The 19,269-nt window shown below is 59.6% G+C and overlaps 1 protein-coding gene across 1 annotated transcript in view; it reads right to left on the bottom strand.

Annotated features, from left to right (window-relative positions):
* Nucleotides 1-2,378: 2,378 nt before the first annotated feature.
* ATP6V1H (ATPase H+ transporting V1 subunit H) overlaps nt 2,379-19,269 on the bottom strand; it is a 44,641-nt gene continuing 27,750 nt past the window's right edge. The window contains 3 exon segments of the mRNA XM_055128221.1: nt 2,379-2,708; nt 13,695-13,808; nt 14,116-14,217. Of these exon segments, the coding sequence (XP_054984196.1) occupies nt 2,648-2,708; nt 13,695-13,808; nt 14,116-14,217 (277 nt within the window). The 3' untranslated portion in view covers nt 2,379-2,647.

A 19,269-nucleotide genomic window follows, 5' to 3' on the forward strand; every position in this document is an offset into this window, starting at 1 on the left:
AGATTGCCCCATGGTTGGCGGCCTGCCTCATGAGCTGAAGAGAAGGCAGCTGGGACAGAGAAGGGGTCACTGAGTCAGTGATGATTGGAGGGATGCTCGGGATGGGAGATGTGTGCTGAGAGTAGGTAAAGGACCAAACGTGACGGCCTCTCGGTATCTGTATTGCAAACCATAATGCCCCAAAGTAGAGAGAGCGTGGGGGAAACTGCCTGCCATGGAGGCAGGGGGAGGGTGGGAAAGGGGGGTATACCGGGGCCATTGGTGGTGGGGAATGTGCACTGGTGGAGGGATGGGTGTTCGATCATTGTATGACTGAAACTCGAACATGAAAGCTCTGTAACTGTAGCTCACGGTGATTCAATTAAAAAAAAAAGCTACGGACCGCTGCCGAGATGTGACCCCGGGGGCCGCACGCGTGTGCGGCTCCTCCGCAGCTGCACCCGTGTGAATCCAGACCCAGCTGAACCAACTACAACATGGACTGCTCCTAGCAGATTGTTTCCTGCCAGAGAACTAAGCTGCGACCCCATGCCCGCCCGGGAGGGGAAAGGTATTTCTCTCTCTCGCCTGTCCCTTCCCGGGGATGAAGGGCGTGGGGACCGCCTTATTATGACGACCACAGATGGGGTTTATCAGCTTGCAATGATCTGGAAGAAATCTCCCTGGACTTAGTTGTTAAAGTACAGAAATACAAAACGCAGTAGCGGCCGCGAGACCTCATTTCTCTTCACAACAGGTCTGACTCTAGTGGGGTGCTCCTAATAATAATTGTGAGGTTTGTGTTGAAATATTGAATGTAACCAAAGTAAATAGAAAGTAAAGTGAAATTTATCAGTTACAAGGTGGGGGGAGGTGCGGGGGTGGGCGGGATGGGAGGCGTACTGTGGTTTTTTGGTTTTTTTTTTGTCTTCGGTGGTGGGATATGGGAACTGGTGAAGGGATGGTTGTTTCACCATTGTATGACTAAGACTTAAGCCTGATGCATTGTGATTTTCCACATGGTGATTCAATAAAATTTAAAAAAAAAAAAGCTACGTATGTTTAGGCCGTCGGGAGAGCAGCTGGCACAGCCCACCCTCGCACGCGCCAGCGGGCTGGATCCCCAGGGCCCCACTTGGTCCCCCAGCCCTGCAGGAATGAGCCTGGACAAAGAGACAGGATTCGGTCTTGAACACCCCCCAAAACAAAAAATTAACAAGTAAATCAAAAGCTATTGATGTTATAGATCATGAAAATAGCAACATGAAAGCCAGTACTTGGCCAATGAGGAACCAGGGCTGCTCTCAGGGAAAGTGTATCCAGGGCTTTCCCACACTGCAGAAGGAAGTGGCACCTAGGTCTAAGCAATTTAAACATTTTTAACTTTCATCAAGGAAAAATAAGGTGGTTCAATTAAGCTATTTCCTTGGAAAAATGAAGTCAACTCCAAGAAAAATCTTTCACTCACATGAAACTCCCTGACCCAGAAAAACTTATGTCACTGTAATTTTTCCCACCTGATTTCTACGCTGGAAAAAAATCTTTTTGGCACTTACACTAAAACATGCATCCTGTTTAATAAATATTACATATTTATTTATTGAATATATAATAGATATATCTATTTATTAAATAAATATTAATAAATAATAAGTAATAAATAAATAAAAACAGAATAAATGATTAGCCAACTCACATTTACTTAACAATCTCATGTTCAGAAAATCTCTAGAAATGAAAAGTCAAAATAATGAAAGTGAATGAAAAATGGATGTCGGGCAGCTCAGCTGATGGGTTTAATAGACAAGACTGAGACCCGGAGGGGGATGAGCAGAGGGGAAGAGGGCAGGCCCCGAGGGAGGCCTGTCGCCCCACCGTGGGGACGGGAAGTCGAGTACCTCCACGCGACACTTTCGCCAACTCCGTCTCTCAAACACACCTGGCGTGAGTTACTGCAATTCAGGACTACGATGAAAGCAAATCAACAGAATTGATTTTTAAGTCTGAACCTAAGAATCGTCAGCGCCAAAAGCTAATCTTTCCGACTGCGGGAGAAGTCACCTGTCCCCTTGTCAAACAGAAAGCACCCCCCACCCGCACCAAGGCCACTTGCCCCCACCCCGGCAAGTCCCAGCACCCGCATTCCCGTCCCGGGTACGAGTATGCTCTGAGCAACACCACGCCGAGCACCGTGATAACCGTTAATTTAACGACCTGAAGCTCTCGTGGCCTCGGAGAGGCTGCCGTGACGCGTGCGGGGGCAGCGAGGGATGGACACTACGGCTCATTGCAAACGTTTGTCACTGACTGTTTTCTCCTCACAACAGTCGACGCTGGCAGTAAGAACCTGGCTAGTCACTTGCTAAAGACCCAAGTAAAGAGTAAGAGAAAAACGCATCTGGAGTGAGAATCCTTTAATAACTATATTCATTTCCAGAGAGCAATAAATAGCGGAATCACAGCAGCGCATGTAACAGTAACGTCTCCTTGGTACAGAAGCACGAGTGGGCTCACTTGTGGGCAAACACCGTGGAAATCAGCACGGGGAGGAGCGACACAAGGGAGGAGGTGACAGTCAGAAGAGGAATGATTTGTTCCGGGCCTGACCCTTGAGATTCACACCCGGGTCCTCCGTTGCAGGGCAAGCAGGAAGGGCGGCGACCGCGGCTCAGCTCCGGGCGGCCGCCGTCTGGGGCTGCTCCGACTGCAGCTGCTTCCCGAGGTACTCCCTGAAACGAAGCACAGAGCAGGGGTGAGGGGCCAGCCAGAGGGCTGCGTCGACGTCAAAGCCACGCACTGTCACAGACGCGGGGGTTCGAGCCGAGAGCCTCGGAAAGTGGAGGCTGCGCCCTCCATGCCATACGGCGAGCGAGCTTCAGTCTGTTCCGCAAACACGGAGCACTGTATGTCTGAGCTCAACCAGAGTCCAGGCCAGGGGCGGGAGGAGCTTGCAGGGCATGCGCCTGACCAGGTGTGGGGGAGACTACGGCCTCCGAAGGAGCACCCACCCTCTGGCCAGGACAGAGCAAAGACGGAAACTGCGTCCATTTCCCCTGTCAAATCTGAAGTTTGTGATGCCAAGTCTCGACTTCCTGAGTGACTGACACACTCGGCCTGTGCCTGAGATCTGGGGCAGCTCCTCAGCCCTCGGGCAGGGAGTCGGCAGAGAAGTTTCCTGTAGGGGAAAGGTCTCCTGTCCTTAGCTCAGACGCTCAAGTCAGAACCTTTCGTTGGTCGGGAGTGGAATCCTCCCACGAGCACTGCAGTGGGGCGGGAGATCAGCTCGTCCATCACCGAAGGCCAGGGCAGCCCCATCCAGTGAGGCGGAGGGGAGGGGAGGGGAGGGGAGGGGAGGGGGGAGGGGAGGGGAGGGGAGGGGAGGGGAGGGGAGGGGAGGAAAGGTCGCCCAGCCGCCGGTGTGGGAGAGAGGCTGTGCTCGGCCCACAGGCAGAGCAGCTGCCCCGGGCGCCAGCACGCGGGAGAAGCAAGGGGAGAAGGCTCGAATCGGGAGTTTCCTCTGCAACACAGTCGCGAGCGGTCTGCAGGGCTGCAGGGGGGCAGAGGGAACCGCCTCAGGGAAACGTGAGGCGGTAAGTGACGAGGCGCCAGCAACGTCACCGGCAGGGACGCAGGCCGGGCAGCGGAGGGCCGGGGAGAGTGCTGCCCCGGGGGAGGCTGCAGCGCCAGCCCGGCCCAAAGCCTGTGCTGGCCTCACCTCGCCTGGGGGTGCCCCCGGGACTACTTCGCAGGCCCAGGGAGAGCCGGGCAGCTACTGAGGCCGCACTGGGCAGTGCCCTCGCGTCCACGGAAACACAACAGCAACTGCCGCCCGTCCACGTCTGTCCCGCCCAGACCTGGGGCGTGCCCAGCTAGTGCCCAGTGGGCCATCCTCCTCCTCCCGTGCCCAGGTCCCGGGGCAGGCCCTGACCCCTGCGGCCCCTCCAGCCCCTCCCCCCGGCCAGCAGCAGGAGGAAACGTACCCAACACCGGCCTTGCTTTACCCACCCGCAAAGTCAAACTCTGGCACGTAAAGAAAATCAAACCCAGGAGGGAAGTCTCCCTGCTTACAACCCATGAGGGAAACACGCGTTTGGCACAGAGTCACCTGGTCTTCCCAGCTCACCGCTCATGCCCGAGACTGTTCACCGGCGAGTCAGCGGGCGGAGGGTCTCCGCTCCACAGAGGCACAGTCGGGAAAGCCTGCCCCTCCGGCCCACGGCAGGGACCCCTACTCCAGTGCTCAGAGTCAGGGCGAGGCGCCCTGCCCTAGAGGGTGGGGCGTGGACCGGATCCGCAGGGCAGCAAGCTGGGCCCTCAGTCCTGCCAGGAATGACCCGAGCACAGAGCCCAGAGTAAGCCCAGAGCACTGCAGGTGTGAGCCAAGAACAGGGGGAAAGAGAAACCCGCCATTCTGCCTCGGCTCTTCCCTCCGGCCACGTGTGCACTATCCGAGCCCAGCGGGGGGCTGGAGGGAGGGCAGGCTCCCCCCAGACTGTCCCTGCACCACCGCTCACCGGGAGAATGCAAGCATCCCCTCTCTCCAGAGACAAACCGAGTCCCGCCCTGCGCACGTTCCCGCCTCTGCGGAGGAGCGGCCACTGCCCTCACCGCCCAGAGGCCACTCAGGACCGTCCTGCCCGGCAACCTCCACAGCCCTGCCCGCAGGAGCAGCCGCCCGCACCTCAGGACCCGTCCTAGGGCCCCTCCCGCCTCCCGTGTGAGTCTACTCCCTTCTCTTGTTAGTGCTGGGGGCACACCGGGCGCTCAGCACTGACTCCGGCTCTATGCTCAGAAATGACTCCTGGCGGGCTGAATAATTAACCGTAAATATTAAGTTAAGCACATAAAACACATATCTAAATCATTTTAACTTACTGAGAAACAAATGTTGTTGGCTGTCAGAGTGACACACTGACACTGGATACACTGCACTTTGAACATTAGAACATGCCGAAAACCTTAGAAAACTTATCCATGTCGACATCTACACACACATACACACAGATATGCAGACGTAATTTTGATGTAGGCTGAACAAACTTAAGACAAATTTCAAAAGCACAAAAACATTACTAACCACAATACGAAAATCACCTTATCAAATAAAACATTGCACTCCATGGTATCAGGGCTGCTTAAACTTTCTTCCACTTGCAAAAGGGGTTGTTAGCTGACTGGGCTAGCTGGGGCCGGGGGGCGGGCTGTGGCTCAGGGCCCACTCACGGCAGCTCAGTGACCAATGCGGGGACAGCAGGGACAGGGCTGGGCCACACCCAAGTGTCTTGGCCCCTTACGGTCTCCCCAATCTGCCCGAGAGATGCCTCTGCAGCCTCAGGCACGGAAGTATACAAATGGGAAACATCCTAAGTTTATTTTTAGGCAACCCAGAAGTTAGCATGCGTATGATTCTTCACAAGAGTCTGGAGAAGTCAGAACATTCTCGGATAAACTTTCTGAAAACTCTTTTAACGTTTGAGGACGGTCACCTTTCAAGTGAGCGTCAACTGAAAGCCAGAACCAACTTCTGCTACATTTCAAGTAGCTTTATGGAGTCTTCTCCCACCATATCACAAAAACGCTTTCGAGGTGCTCTAGCGGGCATAACGCCACTTTCACAGAACGACGGGAGTCACGAAGCTGAAGCTCTCACAGTTCTCTCGTTTCCTACCCAGATGAGGGCTGTGTGGTACTTGGGAGCTACAGAGGAAGAAACGGAAACAATCCCAGCAGCCCTCAGGAACTGAACTCTGGAACGCAAAGGGTCTGCTCCTTCCTGTCTGCCCCCCGCCCCGCCCCCCGCAAGGCAACTCAGATAAAATACTGGTGGTCAGGTTATCTCTCAGGATCTGGTAAAAGCACAGTGCACAGAGCACCAAACACAGGGGCGTGAACTGGCACTTCCAGGGGAAAACTGCCGAGGAAAAGGCTTGATTTCTGGCACCCACAGACACAGATAACCCTTACGGAAAAGAACAAGGAAATAAATATTCCCAAGTTTTGACACTGTGTTAAGAAAAAGAAATATATTTAAAACACACACACACACACACACACACACACACACACACACACACACATTGGCACTAATACTTCAGTACCCTCCTTTTCAGTGAATTCGCCTTTTAAAAAAAAATTGTTTTGTTTTAGTTTGGGAGCCACACCCAGAGGGTTCGGGGCTTTCTCCGTGCTTGTGCCTAGGGATCACTCCTGGCGAGGTCTCTGATCAAGGCCAGCCTTAACCCCCTCAAACCCTGGGTCAGCTATCCCGTCCCTAAATTCACTTTTGAAATTAAGCAAGGATTGAAGATAAATTTCACTGAACTCACATAAGGGGTTTTAAAATAGAAACTGGTACCTATGCTTTGCTTTATATGATTTTTTCAAATAGAAATGCAATAAGAATCCAGTCAAATATTCATATGAAAAGGTATGTTTCTTTAAGGTGAAAGACCATCCATGGTTAATTTCTCAATTTTCTACAGCATCACTGCCATCCCATTGCTCAACGATTTGCTGGAGCGGGCACCAGTAATGTCTCCACTGTGAGACTTGCTGTTACTGTTTTTGGCATATTGAATACGTCATGGGGAGCTTGCCAGGCTCTGCTGTGCAGGCAAGATACTCTCAGTAGCTTGCTGGGCTCTCTGAGAGGGACGGAGGAATCGAACCCGGGTCGGCCGTGTGCAAGGCAAGCACCCTACCCACTGTGCTGTACTGTGTAATCACTAACTACCCCTGAGTCTTTCCCCCGAGGAGATGGAACATCTAGATGGGATGCATGAAAGGCAACTAAGGAAGCAATTCAAAATCGGGCGGGGAGGAGCACGGGCAGTACCAGCCCGCGTGGGACCGAGTCCCCGTCCCCCGAGGGGGAGAGCGGCACAGCCACGGACCCCAACACGTCTCAGCAACACTGGAGACACGAGGTGTAGGGGCAGCCGTGAGGCTCTGTGACGGCCAAACGGAGGCGGGGTGGGGGGTGCAGAGTGCGGGGGCAGGGGGCACGCAGGCCCGCTGGGGGCAGGGGGGCACGCAGACCCGCTGGGGGCAGGGGACACGCAGGCCCGCTGGGGGCAGGGGGGCACGCAGACCCGCTGGGGGCAGGGGGGCACGCAGACCCGCTGGGGGCAGGGGGGCACGCAGACCCGCTGGGGGCAGGGGACACGCAGGCCCGCTGGGGGCAGGGGGGCACGCAGACCCGCTGGGGGCAGGGGGGCACGCAGGCCCGCTGGGGGCAGGGGGGCACGCAGGCCCGCTGGGGGCAGGGGGCACGCAGGCCCGCTGGGGGCAGGGGGCACGCAGGCCCGCTGGGGGCAGGGGGGCACGCAGGCCCGCTGGGGGCAGGGGGGCACGGAGGCCCGCGGGGGGCAGGGGGGCACGCAGGCCCGCTGGGGGCAGGGGGTCACGCAGGCCCGCGGGGGGCAGGGGGGCACGGAGGCCCGCGGGGGGCAGGGGGCACGCAGGCCCGCGGGGGGCAGGGGGGCACGCAGGCCCGCTGGGGGCAGGGGGGCACGCAGGCCCGCTGGGGGCAGGGGACACGCAGGCCCGCTGGGGGCAGGGGGGCACGCAGACCCGCTGGGGGCAGGGGGGCACGCAGGCCCGCTGGGGGCAGGGGGGCACGCAGACCCGCTGGGGGCAGGGGACACGCAGGCCCGCTGGGGGCAGGGGGGCACGCAGACCCGCTGGGGGCAGGGGGGCACGCAGACCCGCTGGGGGCAGGGGGGCACGCAGGCCCGCTGGGGGCAGGGGGGCACGCAGGCCCGCTGGGGGCAGGGGGCACGCAGACCCGCTGGGGGCAGGGGGCACGCAGGCCCGCTGGGGGCAGGGGGGCACGCAGGCCCGCTGGGGGCAGGGGGGCACGCAGGCCCGCTGGGGGCAGGGGGTCATGCAGGCCCGCGGGGGGCAGGGGGGCACAGAGGCCCGCTGGGGGCAGGGGGCACGCAGGCCCGCTGGGGGCAGGGGGGCACGCAGGCCCGCGGGGGGCAGGGGGGCAGGGAGGCCCGCGGGGGGCAGGGGGCACGCAGGCCCGCGGGGGGCAGGGGGGCACGCAGGCCCGCGGGGGGCAGGGGGCACGCAGGCCCGCTGAGGGAAGGGGGCACGCAGGCCCGCTGGGGACCCCATTACGTGCCTAAAACTCAACTAGGAAGCAGCTCATAAAACAGCTATTTAATGAACTCAAAAGCTTTGCAAGACTTTTTCTCGCTCCAGCCCCGTCCGTGCGAGCTGCCACTGCGTGTGCCTGCGTCCCTGGGAAGCGCCTGGACACCCAGACTGTGACATCAGCGGCAGGAGCCCTTCCACCCACACCTCGCGCAAAGCCTCGGTCACCTGCGACCAAGGTCTGGAGAGCACGGCGCTGAAGCAACTTCTGCTTGGAGGAGGAAATGTGGGAAGGTCAGGGGAGAAGGAGAAGCCCCCGGGGTGCCCGGCCTACCACAGGCCAGTGCTCCTGCAGCCCCGGGCCAGCCACACCCCTCTGCTGCGGAACCGGGGGGTCACCCTCAGACTCACCCTGCAGGCACCCTGACACCTGACGACGGTGATGATAGTCACGAACCGAGGGCAGACATGAAAGCTCTTCGAGCGCCTGTCACTGTCCGCGTGTCCCTGCCCGTGTCAGTCTCCACAGCACCCCGAGGCCCCTCAGACACCCGCCAGCCTCCAGGCAGCAAGAAGAACGGAGCATCATCACGGGCCGCTAGAGCTCCTTACAGGGCTCACTCCCGACTGTGCTCAGGGCTCACTCCCAACTGTGCTCAGGGCTCACTCCCAGCTCTGTGCTCAGGGCTGACTCCAGGCTCTGTGCTCAGGGCCCACTCCCGGCTCTGTGCTCAGGGATCACTCCCGGCTCTGTGCTCAGGGATCACTCCCGGCTCCGTGCCAAGGGCTCCCTCCCGTGCTCACCCATCCGCACACTGGCCGGAAACAACACTGAGCGGCTTCAAAGCCAGTGCAGTCCCATGCCCTGCAGTCATCGACCACTGAAACTTCTGCTTCAGCAAACAGTAATTCCCTGCCAGCAAGAGCGGCAGCTTCACTCGAGGCAAAGCCGTGCCGTGGTGCTCGGGACGTGGCCGGGCTGTGCAACACCCCCAGGCTGGAGAAAAGGAAAGGGAAACCCAAACCCAAGATCTGGTCTGACGAACAGACACGCGGGGAATAGAGCACTACCAGAGAATCAGAAACCCGTGTCTGGGTCCAGAGAGGAGAGAGCTCATGGGCCGAGCCCAGGCGTCTACACTGCAGGTCCGACCCCAGCACCAAGCGCCCAAGACCCAGCACCCAGGAGTGGCCTCGAAACAAAACTAGGAGAAAACAATAGTGCGTCTGCAGTAGAAAGGTCAGCGAAAAGCAGGGGAGCACTGGGAATCGGGAAGGGTGTCGTCCAGGGACCACGACGCTCACGAGCGGGGGCTGAGGAAGGCCAACACCGTCCTGAAGGGAAGAGGACGTGCCCATGGTGCTCGGGCCTCACACAGCTCTGTGCTCAGGGCTCCTCCCAGCTCTGTGCTCGGGGCTGACTCCCCACTCAGTGCTCAGGGCTCCTCCCAGCTCTGTGCTCGGGGCTCACTCCCAGCTCTGTGCTCAGGGCTCACTCCTGGCTCCGTGCTCAGGGCTGACTCCCGGCTCTGTGCTCAGGGCTGACTCCCGGCTCTGTGCTCAGGGCTCACTCCCAACTCTGTGCTCGGGGCTCACTCCTGGCTCTGTGCTCAGGGCTCACCCCTGGCTCTGGGCTCAGGGCTGACTCCCGGCTCTGTGCTCAGGGCTCACCCCTGGCTCTGGGCTCAGGAGACTACGTGGTACCAGGTATCAAGCCTGGGTCAGCTGGCACAAGGTAAGCACCGTCCCCATCTCCCATCTCTCTGGCCCCTGTTCTACTGTTTGTAATGGGGCTGCGGTTAGTGGGGCACTGAGGGTAGAATCTGGGTCCCCACACGCCTGGCACGTCCTCTGCCATCTGAGCAAGCCCTGGCCCCTTTCAGTCCAACCGGAGACTAGCCGTGCCTCGCAGAGTCCACTCTCAGCAGACATCCTGCTCCCTCTCGTGCGAGCCTACACCGGGAAACTGCTTCTCTGAACAGCCCACTCTGTGCCACGTATTCTGCTGTGTCGGGCAGAATACTGAGAATTCACGTGAGAGGGGAAGTTTAATCATTCGTCCCCTTGGCTTTTTTGCTTTGTTTGGGGCCATCCCTGTTGATGCTCAGGAATCACTCCTGGCAGTGCTCAGAGGACCACACGGGATGCCGGGAACCAAAGCTGGGCCTGCTGCCTGCGGGGCAGGGGCCCTGCCCACCCCACGCTCTCTCTGGAGAGCCAGAGAGCAGCACGGTGATGGCTGGAGGGCTCTGCCTGTGTGCACGCTGGCTGACTCCCGGCTGACTCCCAGCTCTGTGCTCTCTGTCTGTGCCCAGCTTGTCTGTCTGAGTGTGAAAACTGTGAAGTCAAGGTGCTTCTGGGCCTGTTGGGCCGTGGCTAAGCTGAAAGCCTCTGACCTGGGTGCTGACTGCAAGGAGAGACTGCGGAGTCAGAGCCCAGCACAGAGGCGAGGCGGGAGCTGTGTGACACGGCGCAGAGGTCACCTGACACGCGCTGCTTTCCCGGCTGAAACCTAATGAGAAATCAGGCTTCTTCGCCAATAACCGATACAGAAGATACCAAAACTACATTAAGAAATACTTTCTCGTGTTTTCACAGACACTGGCAGTTTGAATGTTTTCTTAGGCTGGTATCTGAAAGTCTAGTGAAAACCAGGGGCTTCTTTTCGTGTCTGAAAGCATGTGTTAGCGTATGTTAGCTTCTGTCTCAGCTGGGAATTGATCGCTTGGTCTGGGAAACTAATGATTTGAAGTAATGGGTGAAATCAAAAACTGGTTTAAAGAGCAACGTTTTGTTTGAGATATAAACTTCTCAGGTTTTAAATTTGGATATAAGACTCTACTAGCAAGGTTAAGGATATCTGGATGGTAAATAATATGGTCTCTCAAGATTCTTGACTGGTGCAAAGATACAATAAAGTAGCTAATTATTTCCAAGTTCAGTTAACTTGGTCAGAGAGCAAGTGTGGATGAACAAAATTTTAACACATCGAGGAGCATTTGATCACTGAGCTTTGCTTAAAAGTCTCGAGTTATTTTTACAAGGTGTGTTTGTACCGGCACCAATCAGCAGCTTCAGAGAGTAAGGTCCCACTCGTCACTCCTGGAGAGGTCAGACCGCGGGGATGCACTGCATGCTAGCTGACGATAAGGGACTGGAGAGGGGAAAAGAGGCTGTTTGAAAACTCAGCCTCGACTTCACTGGTTTTTTAAAACGGAGAATTGGCAAACTATGTGACAAGCAAGTGTCACCGGTTCTCCCGGGGTACATTATGAATCGGTCTGCCCAACCAAGAACATGCGACTGTGGATGCCCCGCGGTACTTTGCTCCTAACCCGAGAGTGTCTGCGGCCCCCAGAGACCGATGTTCACAACAGGTCTGTTTGGGTGAACTCGGCACGTGCAGTGGGCTCTCCTGCCACGGGCATGCGTGGTAGTAGGCTCCTGCCTCCACAGCCCCCCGGGCAGGGCAGGGTGGCGCGAGGCTCCCACTCAGACACACCTTCCCAGGCCCGAGCCCCTGGCCGCCAGTGGCCGCGTGGCATCCGATATCCCGCCCTGGACCTCTCGCGGCTGGCTTAAAGGGGGCAGTGCTCGGAGACTGCTCCCGCCTCCTGGCCTGGCCGCGCCCACTCGCACCCGGACAGGACTGGGCCGTGCTGACCCACTCGCTGCCTCGCTGTTCCTCTCCCCTGGCCACCGCCCCTGGGGAGACGCAACGGCCTCTGGGCTGCGGGCGGGCGGGCGCACCTGCACAGCCAGCACTGGCCAAGACTCGGGCTGCTCGGCGATGCTGTATCGCTTGCCAGGGCAGTGCGGGGTGCGAGGAGGCGCCGTGCAGGGCAGGCCGCCATAGCTCCTTCCCCATGGGCTGGGCCCGAGGCCGCTCACAGCAGCGCCTTGAGGGATGGGTCTGACAGGCCGCTTCACTCACCCCTGCGGGGCGCCCGCCCCTCCCTCACAGAGCCCCTCGGGCTCGTGCCGCCAGCTGCAGTTCCTTACCTAGGCGCGGCTCCCGTAACTGCTGGGCACCTGCGTGCCCGCGCCCGGTGGCTCTGGTCCTCACTGCACTGCCTGCCTTCTGTCAGGGAGAGGAGCTGACGCCGTCTGTCCTTGGACCGCGGCTCTCCAGAGCACTGCTGGTAACTGCGGGAGATTTCCTTCCCGCCCCCTGGTGAGCCAGTCTGTCTGACGTGACCCGGGGCAGTGGTGGCCCTGCCCATGCGTACGAGCCGCCACCAACCCCGTCCGCACCCCTCGGACCGCTCCTGCAGGGCTAAGGGCGCCCTCCTGCCAGCTGTCTGCCTTCTCCCCACGGCGGGCAGCGGCCACACCAGGAGGACTCTGCACGCTTGGTCAGAAACAGCAAGTCAAGCCTATTGCTGGAGTATCACCACCAAGAAGGGCCCAAACAGTGCTCAAGAGTCCATAGAACCTTAGGCACACAGCGATTAAAGCCTAAAACCGGGGCCGAGTGTGAGCCCCAGTCACTGGCCAGGGAAGCCCGGGCCCGACACCCCACTGACCGACTGAGTCACTGGCCTTCCTGCTGCCGGCGCCAGCGCCTGGGCCGTGGGAAACCGACCTCTTACCTTAGAGCACCAAGGCCAGCGCTCCAGAAGCTTCTTCCCCATCCTGACGGCCTGCCTCCATCCCGCCCTGCTGGCCAGAGCACCGGCACGTCCTCGGCCTCTGCCTGGCCCCGCCTCGGGGGGAGACCTGCGGGCGCCTTCCTCTCAGCAGCACTGCTGCCCGGGGAGCTGGAGGCCGTCTCGCGGGTCTCCGCAGCTGCTGGGCGGAGACGCCCTCCCCCCTCACATCAGAAACTGACCCTCTCCGGGACGCTAATGCTGCGAGACGCTAATGCTGCGAGACGCATGCGCTCAAACAGAGGCTGAAGCTCAATGCACCAAAACAACTGACTATATGAATAGAACGAGAACCAGACTGCAGCAACCCTGAGTTGGGGAGAGAGAGATGGAGACAGAGAGACGAGAGACAGAGAGAAAGAGACAGAATGAGAGATAGAGACAGAGAGAGAGAGACAGAGAGAGAGAGAGAGAGACAGAGAATGAGAGAGAGAGAGAGAGAGAGAGAGAGAGAGAGAGAGAGAACTGCATTCCCAGCTACTCTGCAAAAATCATCAGGAAAATCCAAATCCAGGATTCCAAGAGCCTCCGACTCCGGGATGGCAGGCGTTCCTCCAGCGACACTTCACCCAGGACACAAACGAGGGAAGCCCCAGAGAATTCTCGGCGACACGGTGCTGTAGCCTGGGGGTGGGGCCCGGGGGAGAAGCCCACGCAGGCTGCCCCCTCGGGCCCGTTTCCGAGTGGCCTCTGCATCCACCCGTGCTCCTGTGCACAGGTCACGGAGCAGGCCCTGAGCCCGCTCTGCCCTGCAGGCCCTGAGCCCGCTCTGCCCTAGGCCGCACCCCTGCACGACCTCCTGGGCCACCCCCGCTCCCACCTTCACCCCCACAAGCCCACCCTGGCGCAGCAGCGACCTCGGCCCCAGCAGAGGGGAGGGCGTGGGAAGGACGAGGACCCGGCTCTGCTGGCCTGCCCGCCCTCCCGGCCACCCCGCGCTCTGGCCCTGGGAGGGGGGGTACGCACCAGTTGTGCACCATGAGCTTCTGCACGGCCAGGAGCGCGTTGTAGCGCACCTGCTGGTCCTCGTGGTGCATGTGGTTCATGACCAGCTGCTTGCCGCCCAGCTGCTCGATGACCCTGCGGGGAGAGGGCCGTGAGCCAGGCCTGCAGCCGCTGTCTCACCTCCTTCCCAGCTCTCCCGGGGCTTCTGGACTCCAGTCTTCCCTCCCGACTCTCCGCGCCTGCCACCCCGCCCCCGTGTCCCCGCCTGCGGCACTCCCCCAGCTCTGCTCGGCCCCTCCTGGGCGGCCTCCGGGCCTTTGCTGCTGCCCCAGGGGACGGCCGGGCCTGCTGGATGTCAGGTGCGGCCGCCCGTCAGACCCCGGCCTGCCCCTGCACTCGGTGCCCTGCCCCCGCCCCAGCCGGTGCTCCCGGCCCCACTTACCTCTTGCCCCTCGGGTAGTGCCGCACGTACTCGCCAACGTCATGGGCAGCCACGGCCAGGACTTGGGGGTCATCTGACACCTCCAGGAGCTTCGTGAGGATTCTGGAATCAGCCCGGAGATTCCGTTAGGGCTCCTGCACGCAGCACACACCCTCGCCCTGAGACACGCACACACGAGCCCACAGGGCACTCAGGTGCGGTGTGGCCACTCGCAGTCCCCGAGCCCACAGGCACTCAGGCGCCGTGTGGCCACTCGCAGTCCCCGAGCCCACAGGGCACTCAGGCGCCGTGTGGCCACTCGCAGTCCCCGAGCCCACAGGGCACTCAGGCGCCGTGTGGCCACTCGCAGTCCCCCGAGCCCACAGGGCACTCAGGCGCCGTGTGGCCACTCGCAGTCCCCGAGCCCACAGGGCACTCAGGCGCCGTGTGGCCACTCGCAGTCCCCGAGCCCACAGGGCACTCAGGCGCCGTGTGGCCACTCGCAGTCCCCCGAGCCCACAGGGCACTCAGGCGCCGTGTGGCCACTCGCAGTCCCCCGAGCCCACAGGGCACTCAGGCGCCGTGTGGCCACTCGCAGTTCCCCGAGCCCACAGGGCACTCGGGCGCCGTGTGGCCACTCACAATTCCCCGAGCTCACAGGGTACTCAGGCGCCGTGTGGCCACTCGCAGTCCCCCAGTGCTCAGGGTGCCCGGCCAGCTCCAGGGAGCAAGGGGGACCCGTGGGCCAGAGCTCAGGGACGGCGCCGCCCGCACGCTGCCCCACAGGCCCTGACTCACTGGCCCGGGGCCCTGCCAGGGCAGAGCCAGAGCAAGCCTGGGCACTGCCATGGTGGCCCCCAACCACACACAAACGACAGTAACAACAGCGGCAAGAATGAGTGTCCTCCCGATAGGAAACTCTTCCACGTCGCAGGTCCTGCCACTCTGCTCCGGGAACACGGCCGGTGATGGAACAGTCTTCACAGTCCCACAGAGCGCCCGTGCGCCGGCTCTTACGTGACGGGGGACACGGGGGGACACTGGCGGCCACTCGGCCAGGCGGTTCTCTCCCAGCACCCGAGGGCACCTGCGTGCAGAGCCGGCCGTGGGCCCTCCCCTCCCGGGACGATGGAGTCACAGCCACGTGTGCGCACACACGAACCAGAATATCCGCCCAGGCAGGTGACAGGTAGGGAGGACGACAGCAGGAGGAAGCCTCTCCTCAGCCCTGCCCGGGCTATCGAGACTCACACACTCACACACTCACACACACACACTCATATACACTCATACACACACTCACATTCACACACACACTCACACACTCACATACTCACATATACACTCACACACACACTCGCATTCACACACACTCACACATACACTCACATACACTCACATACTCACATAGACTCACACACACACTCTCACATTCACAACACACACACATACATACAGGGTCACACACGTTCTCTCTCTCTCTCTCTCTCTCTCTCTCTGTCTCTCTCTCTCTCTCTCTCTCTCTCTCACACACACACACACACACACACACACACACACACACGTTTAACCTCTGCAGCACACACATGAATCCGTGCTACAGACATGTGGGCAGTGAGCGGGAGCAGGGCCAGGACTGTGGGTCCGGGGAGAACAGCCCGTGTGCGGGGGACAGGCCCCGGCAGGGCAGAGCGACCCGCCATCCGCGCCGTCCTCAGCCACGCCACGGTCTCCCCTGCTCCAGGGCCCCTCAGAGCAGCGTGACCGGGAGAGGGCAGGCCCGGGGCCCTCGCTCGCCGTCGGGGCGGCCCTGCCCGTGAGAACCCCACGGGGCCGCCTCCTGCCACCAGCCCGCCACAGAGCTGGGGGGCGGAAGCCACGGGCCGCCTCTCGATGGCAGCTCCTCCGTGCCCAGAAACACGAGACACTCCGTCCCACAGACACAGCCACGGTGCCGCCACAGCCCCCACGCACCAGGACCCCCGGTGACCACTGCCCTCACTGACCACTGCCCACACTGACCACTGCCCTCACTGGCCACTGCCCTCACACTGGCCACTGCCCTCAGTGACCCCAGCCCTCACTGGCCACAGCCCACACACTGACCACTGCCCTCATTGACCACAGCCCTCACACTGACCACAGCCTTCATGCATCAGGACCCTCGGTGACCACTGCCCTCACTGACCACTGCCCGCACTGACCACTGCCCTCACTGGCCACTGCCCTCACACTGACCACTGCCCTCACTGGCCACTGCCCTCAGTGACCACAGCCCTCACTGACCACAGCCCTCACACTGACCACAGCCCTCACTGACCACTGCCCACACTGACCACAGCCCTCACTGACCACTGCCCTCACTGACCACTGCCCTCACTGATCACTGCCCTCACACTGACCACAGCCCTCACTGGCCACTGCCCTCACACTGACCACTGCCCTCACTGGCCACTGCCCTCAGTGACCCCCAGCCCTCACTGACCACAGCCCACACACTGACCACTGCCCTCATTGACCACAGCCCTCACACTGACCACAGCCCTCATGCATCAGGACCCTCGGTGACCACTGCCCTCACTGACCACTGCCCGCACTGACCACTGCCCTCACTGGCCACTGCCCTCACACTGACCACTGCCCTCACTGGCCACTGCCCTCAGTGACCACAGCCCTCACTGACCACTGCCCTCACTGACCACAGCCCTGACTAATGCCCTCACTGACCACAGCCCTCACTGACCACTGCCCTCACTGACCACAGCCCTGACTAATGCCCTCACTGACCACTGCCCTCACTGACCACTGCCCACACTAACCAGTGCCCTCACTGACCACAGCCCTCACACTGACCACTGCCCTCACTGACCACAGTCCTCACTGACCACTGCCCTCACTGGCCACAGCCCTCACACTGACCACAGCCCTCACACTGACCACAGCCCTCACTGACCACTGCCCACACTGACCACAGCCCTCACTGACCACTGCCCTCACTGACCACTGCCCTCACTGATCACTGCCCTCACACTGACCACAGCCCTCACACTGACCACAGCCCTCACTGACCACAGCCCTCACTGACCACAGCCCTCACACTGACCACAGCCCTCACACTGACCACTGCCCTCAGTGACCACAGCACACACACCACACAGCAGCCCAACGGCAATCCGTGCAACTTAACCATGCAGTGATCCGCTAAGAAACACAAGGTTCTCGTCTCCCAGGCACGCTTCTGAATTTCAAACCCCGCTCTATCAAACCCAGTCCAACTGAACCAAAACGGGTTAATTCTATGTTATGGTTTTGAAACTGTATTGTTATACTATGAAACTGAAAAATGAGATGAAGAGAAGGTTCAGTGCGCCTCAGAGCAAGTCTGTTCTGAACGCCGGACCTGCAGACACGCCTGTCAGCCTCATGTGAAGGCGGGTCCCCTCACTCACCCCCGGCCCCCGAGGCTGCCCGGGGCTCAGAGCCTCTACAGGGAGGGCAGCTGCAGCGAGGCCCGCAGTGTCGTGTCCCGGCCTCCCAGCCCCGAGCCCTGCTCTGTGGCCAGAGTCCTGCTCACGGCAGAGACCCGGGTCCTGCAGCTGTGGTCTGCGGCCCCTGAAAATGCTGACTCCCAGGCAGACCCGACCAACCAGGGCCCCTCTGCAACAAGCTCGCCACGTACAAGTGAAACGCTTGTACGTGTGGTCAGTGTGAGGCTCAAAGGACGTCCAAAATACGAGGAAACACAGAGACTTCATGTTCTTAGCCAGACCCTGAGGCCCGTCAATGGTTCCAGCACTTATCCTTCGAGCACTTGAGCGACAATAAGAGTATCTTTGCTATTCTTGGTGAACGGGTGACGCGCACTCTGTGTGTCTATATCCTAGTCATCCATAAAAGGCTCAAGAGCATCAGACACAACAAGGAGTTGCCCCGATTCATCTCTGAGAACAGTTGCGAGTCAACAGCGGAACCGGCAGGCAGCCACAATGCAAACCTCAATCACCACATTAACCACAAGCTGAGATTCCGTCAGGCACTTCAGTAACATCAGGAACACACAAAAGCCTCAGAATTCATCTAAATGTGAATTCTGTCTCTGGTGTCTGCTGGAGAAGAAATGGTGGTAAGCGCCCATCCAAATCCAAAATGGAGTTTACACGACTAGTCTAATAAACCATTTGACATATTTGTTCTTACTCTTCAGTTTCTCAGTTTAAAATTTGTGTGCATATGACCCTTTGAATAATCATTTTAGGATCGAATAAAATACTACTGGGACTTTGCAAAAACAGGATCGTGTGGGGAAAAAGGTACGAGCACAAGACAACTGTTACATGCCAATGGAGCACCACAGTTAAGGGGCTGGAGCAACAGCACGGCAGGCAGAGCATTTGCCCTGCATGTGGCCAACCTGAGCTCAACCCCCCGAGCACTGCCAGGAGTGACTCTGTGGGGCAGAAGTGAGCCCTGAGCGTTGCAGGCGTGCCCCCCCCCACACACACACACAAACTTCCCCTCCACTATGTTGGTCCTCCTGAAACTACAGCGAAAGGGCGGGAGACAGCTCGGGGTCAGGCACGCCTGGAGGCCTCCTCAGCCCTCACAGGCCACCTCAGCAGCACAGGGACGGACCCTCCCGCAGCCCCCACGCGCCCCCCGCCCTCAAGACATGTCGATGACATACACTCTGTCGGCCAAGTTCCTTTGTCGTTGTTAAAAGCTTGAAGTGGGGAAATGTAAAAAGCACTAGGAAGTGCAAGGCCTTGGCGGCCGCCCTTGGATAGCAGCCCGGCGACATGGAGGCTGGGTGGGGCTGGCATCTCAGCACCTCTTCCCCCGGGCCCGGGCACCAGGGCGAGATGCGGCAGTCGTCACGACCTTCTTCTTAGGAAACATTTTCTATCATTCTTTTAGCAAATTACTGACAGCAACTGCTATGAAATAAGCCACCGACACTGGTGAAGGGATGGTTTTTTCAGCATTGTATGACTAAGACTTAAGCCTGAAAGCATTGTAATTTTCCACATGTGGATTCAATAAAATAAAATTTAAAAAAAAAAAAAAAAAAAAAGAGGGGCTGGAGCGATAGCATAACGGGTAGGGCGTTTGCCTTGCACTCGGCCGACCCGGGTTCGATCCCCGGCATCCCATATGGTCCCCCAAGCACCGCCAGGA

This window comes from Sorex araneus, chromosome 2, assembly GCF_027595985.1.
Source record: "Sorex araneus isolate mSorAra2 chromosome 2, mSorAra2.pri, whole genome shotgun sequence".
Lineage (NCBI taxonomy): Eukaryota > Metazoa > Chordata > Mammalia > Eulipotyphla > Soricidae > Sorex > Sorex araneus.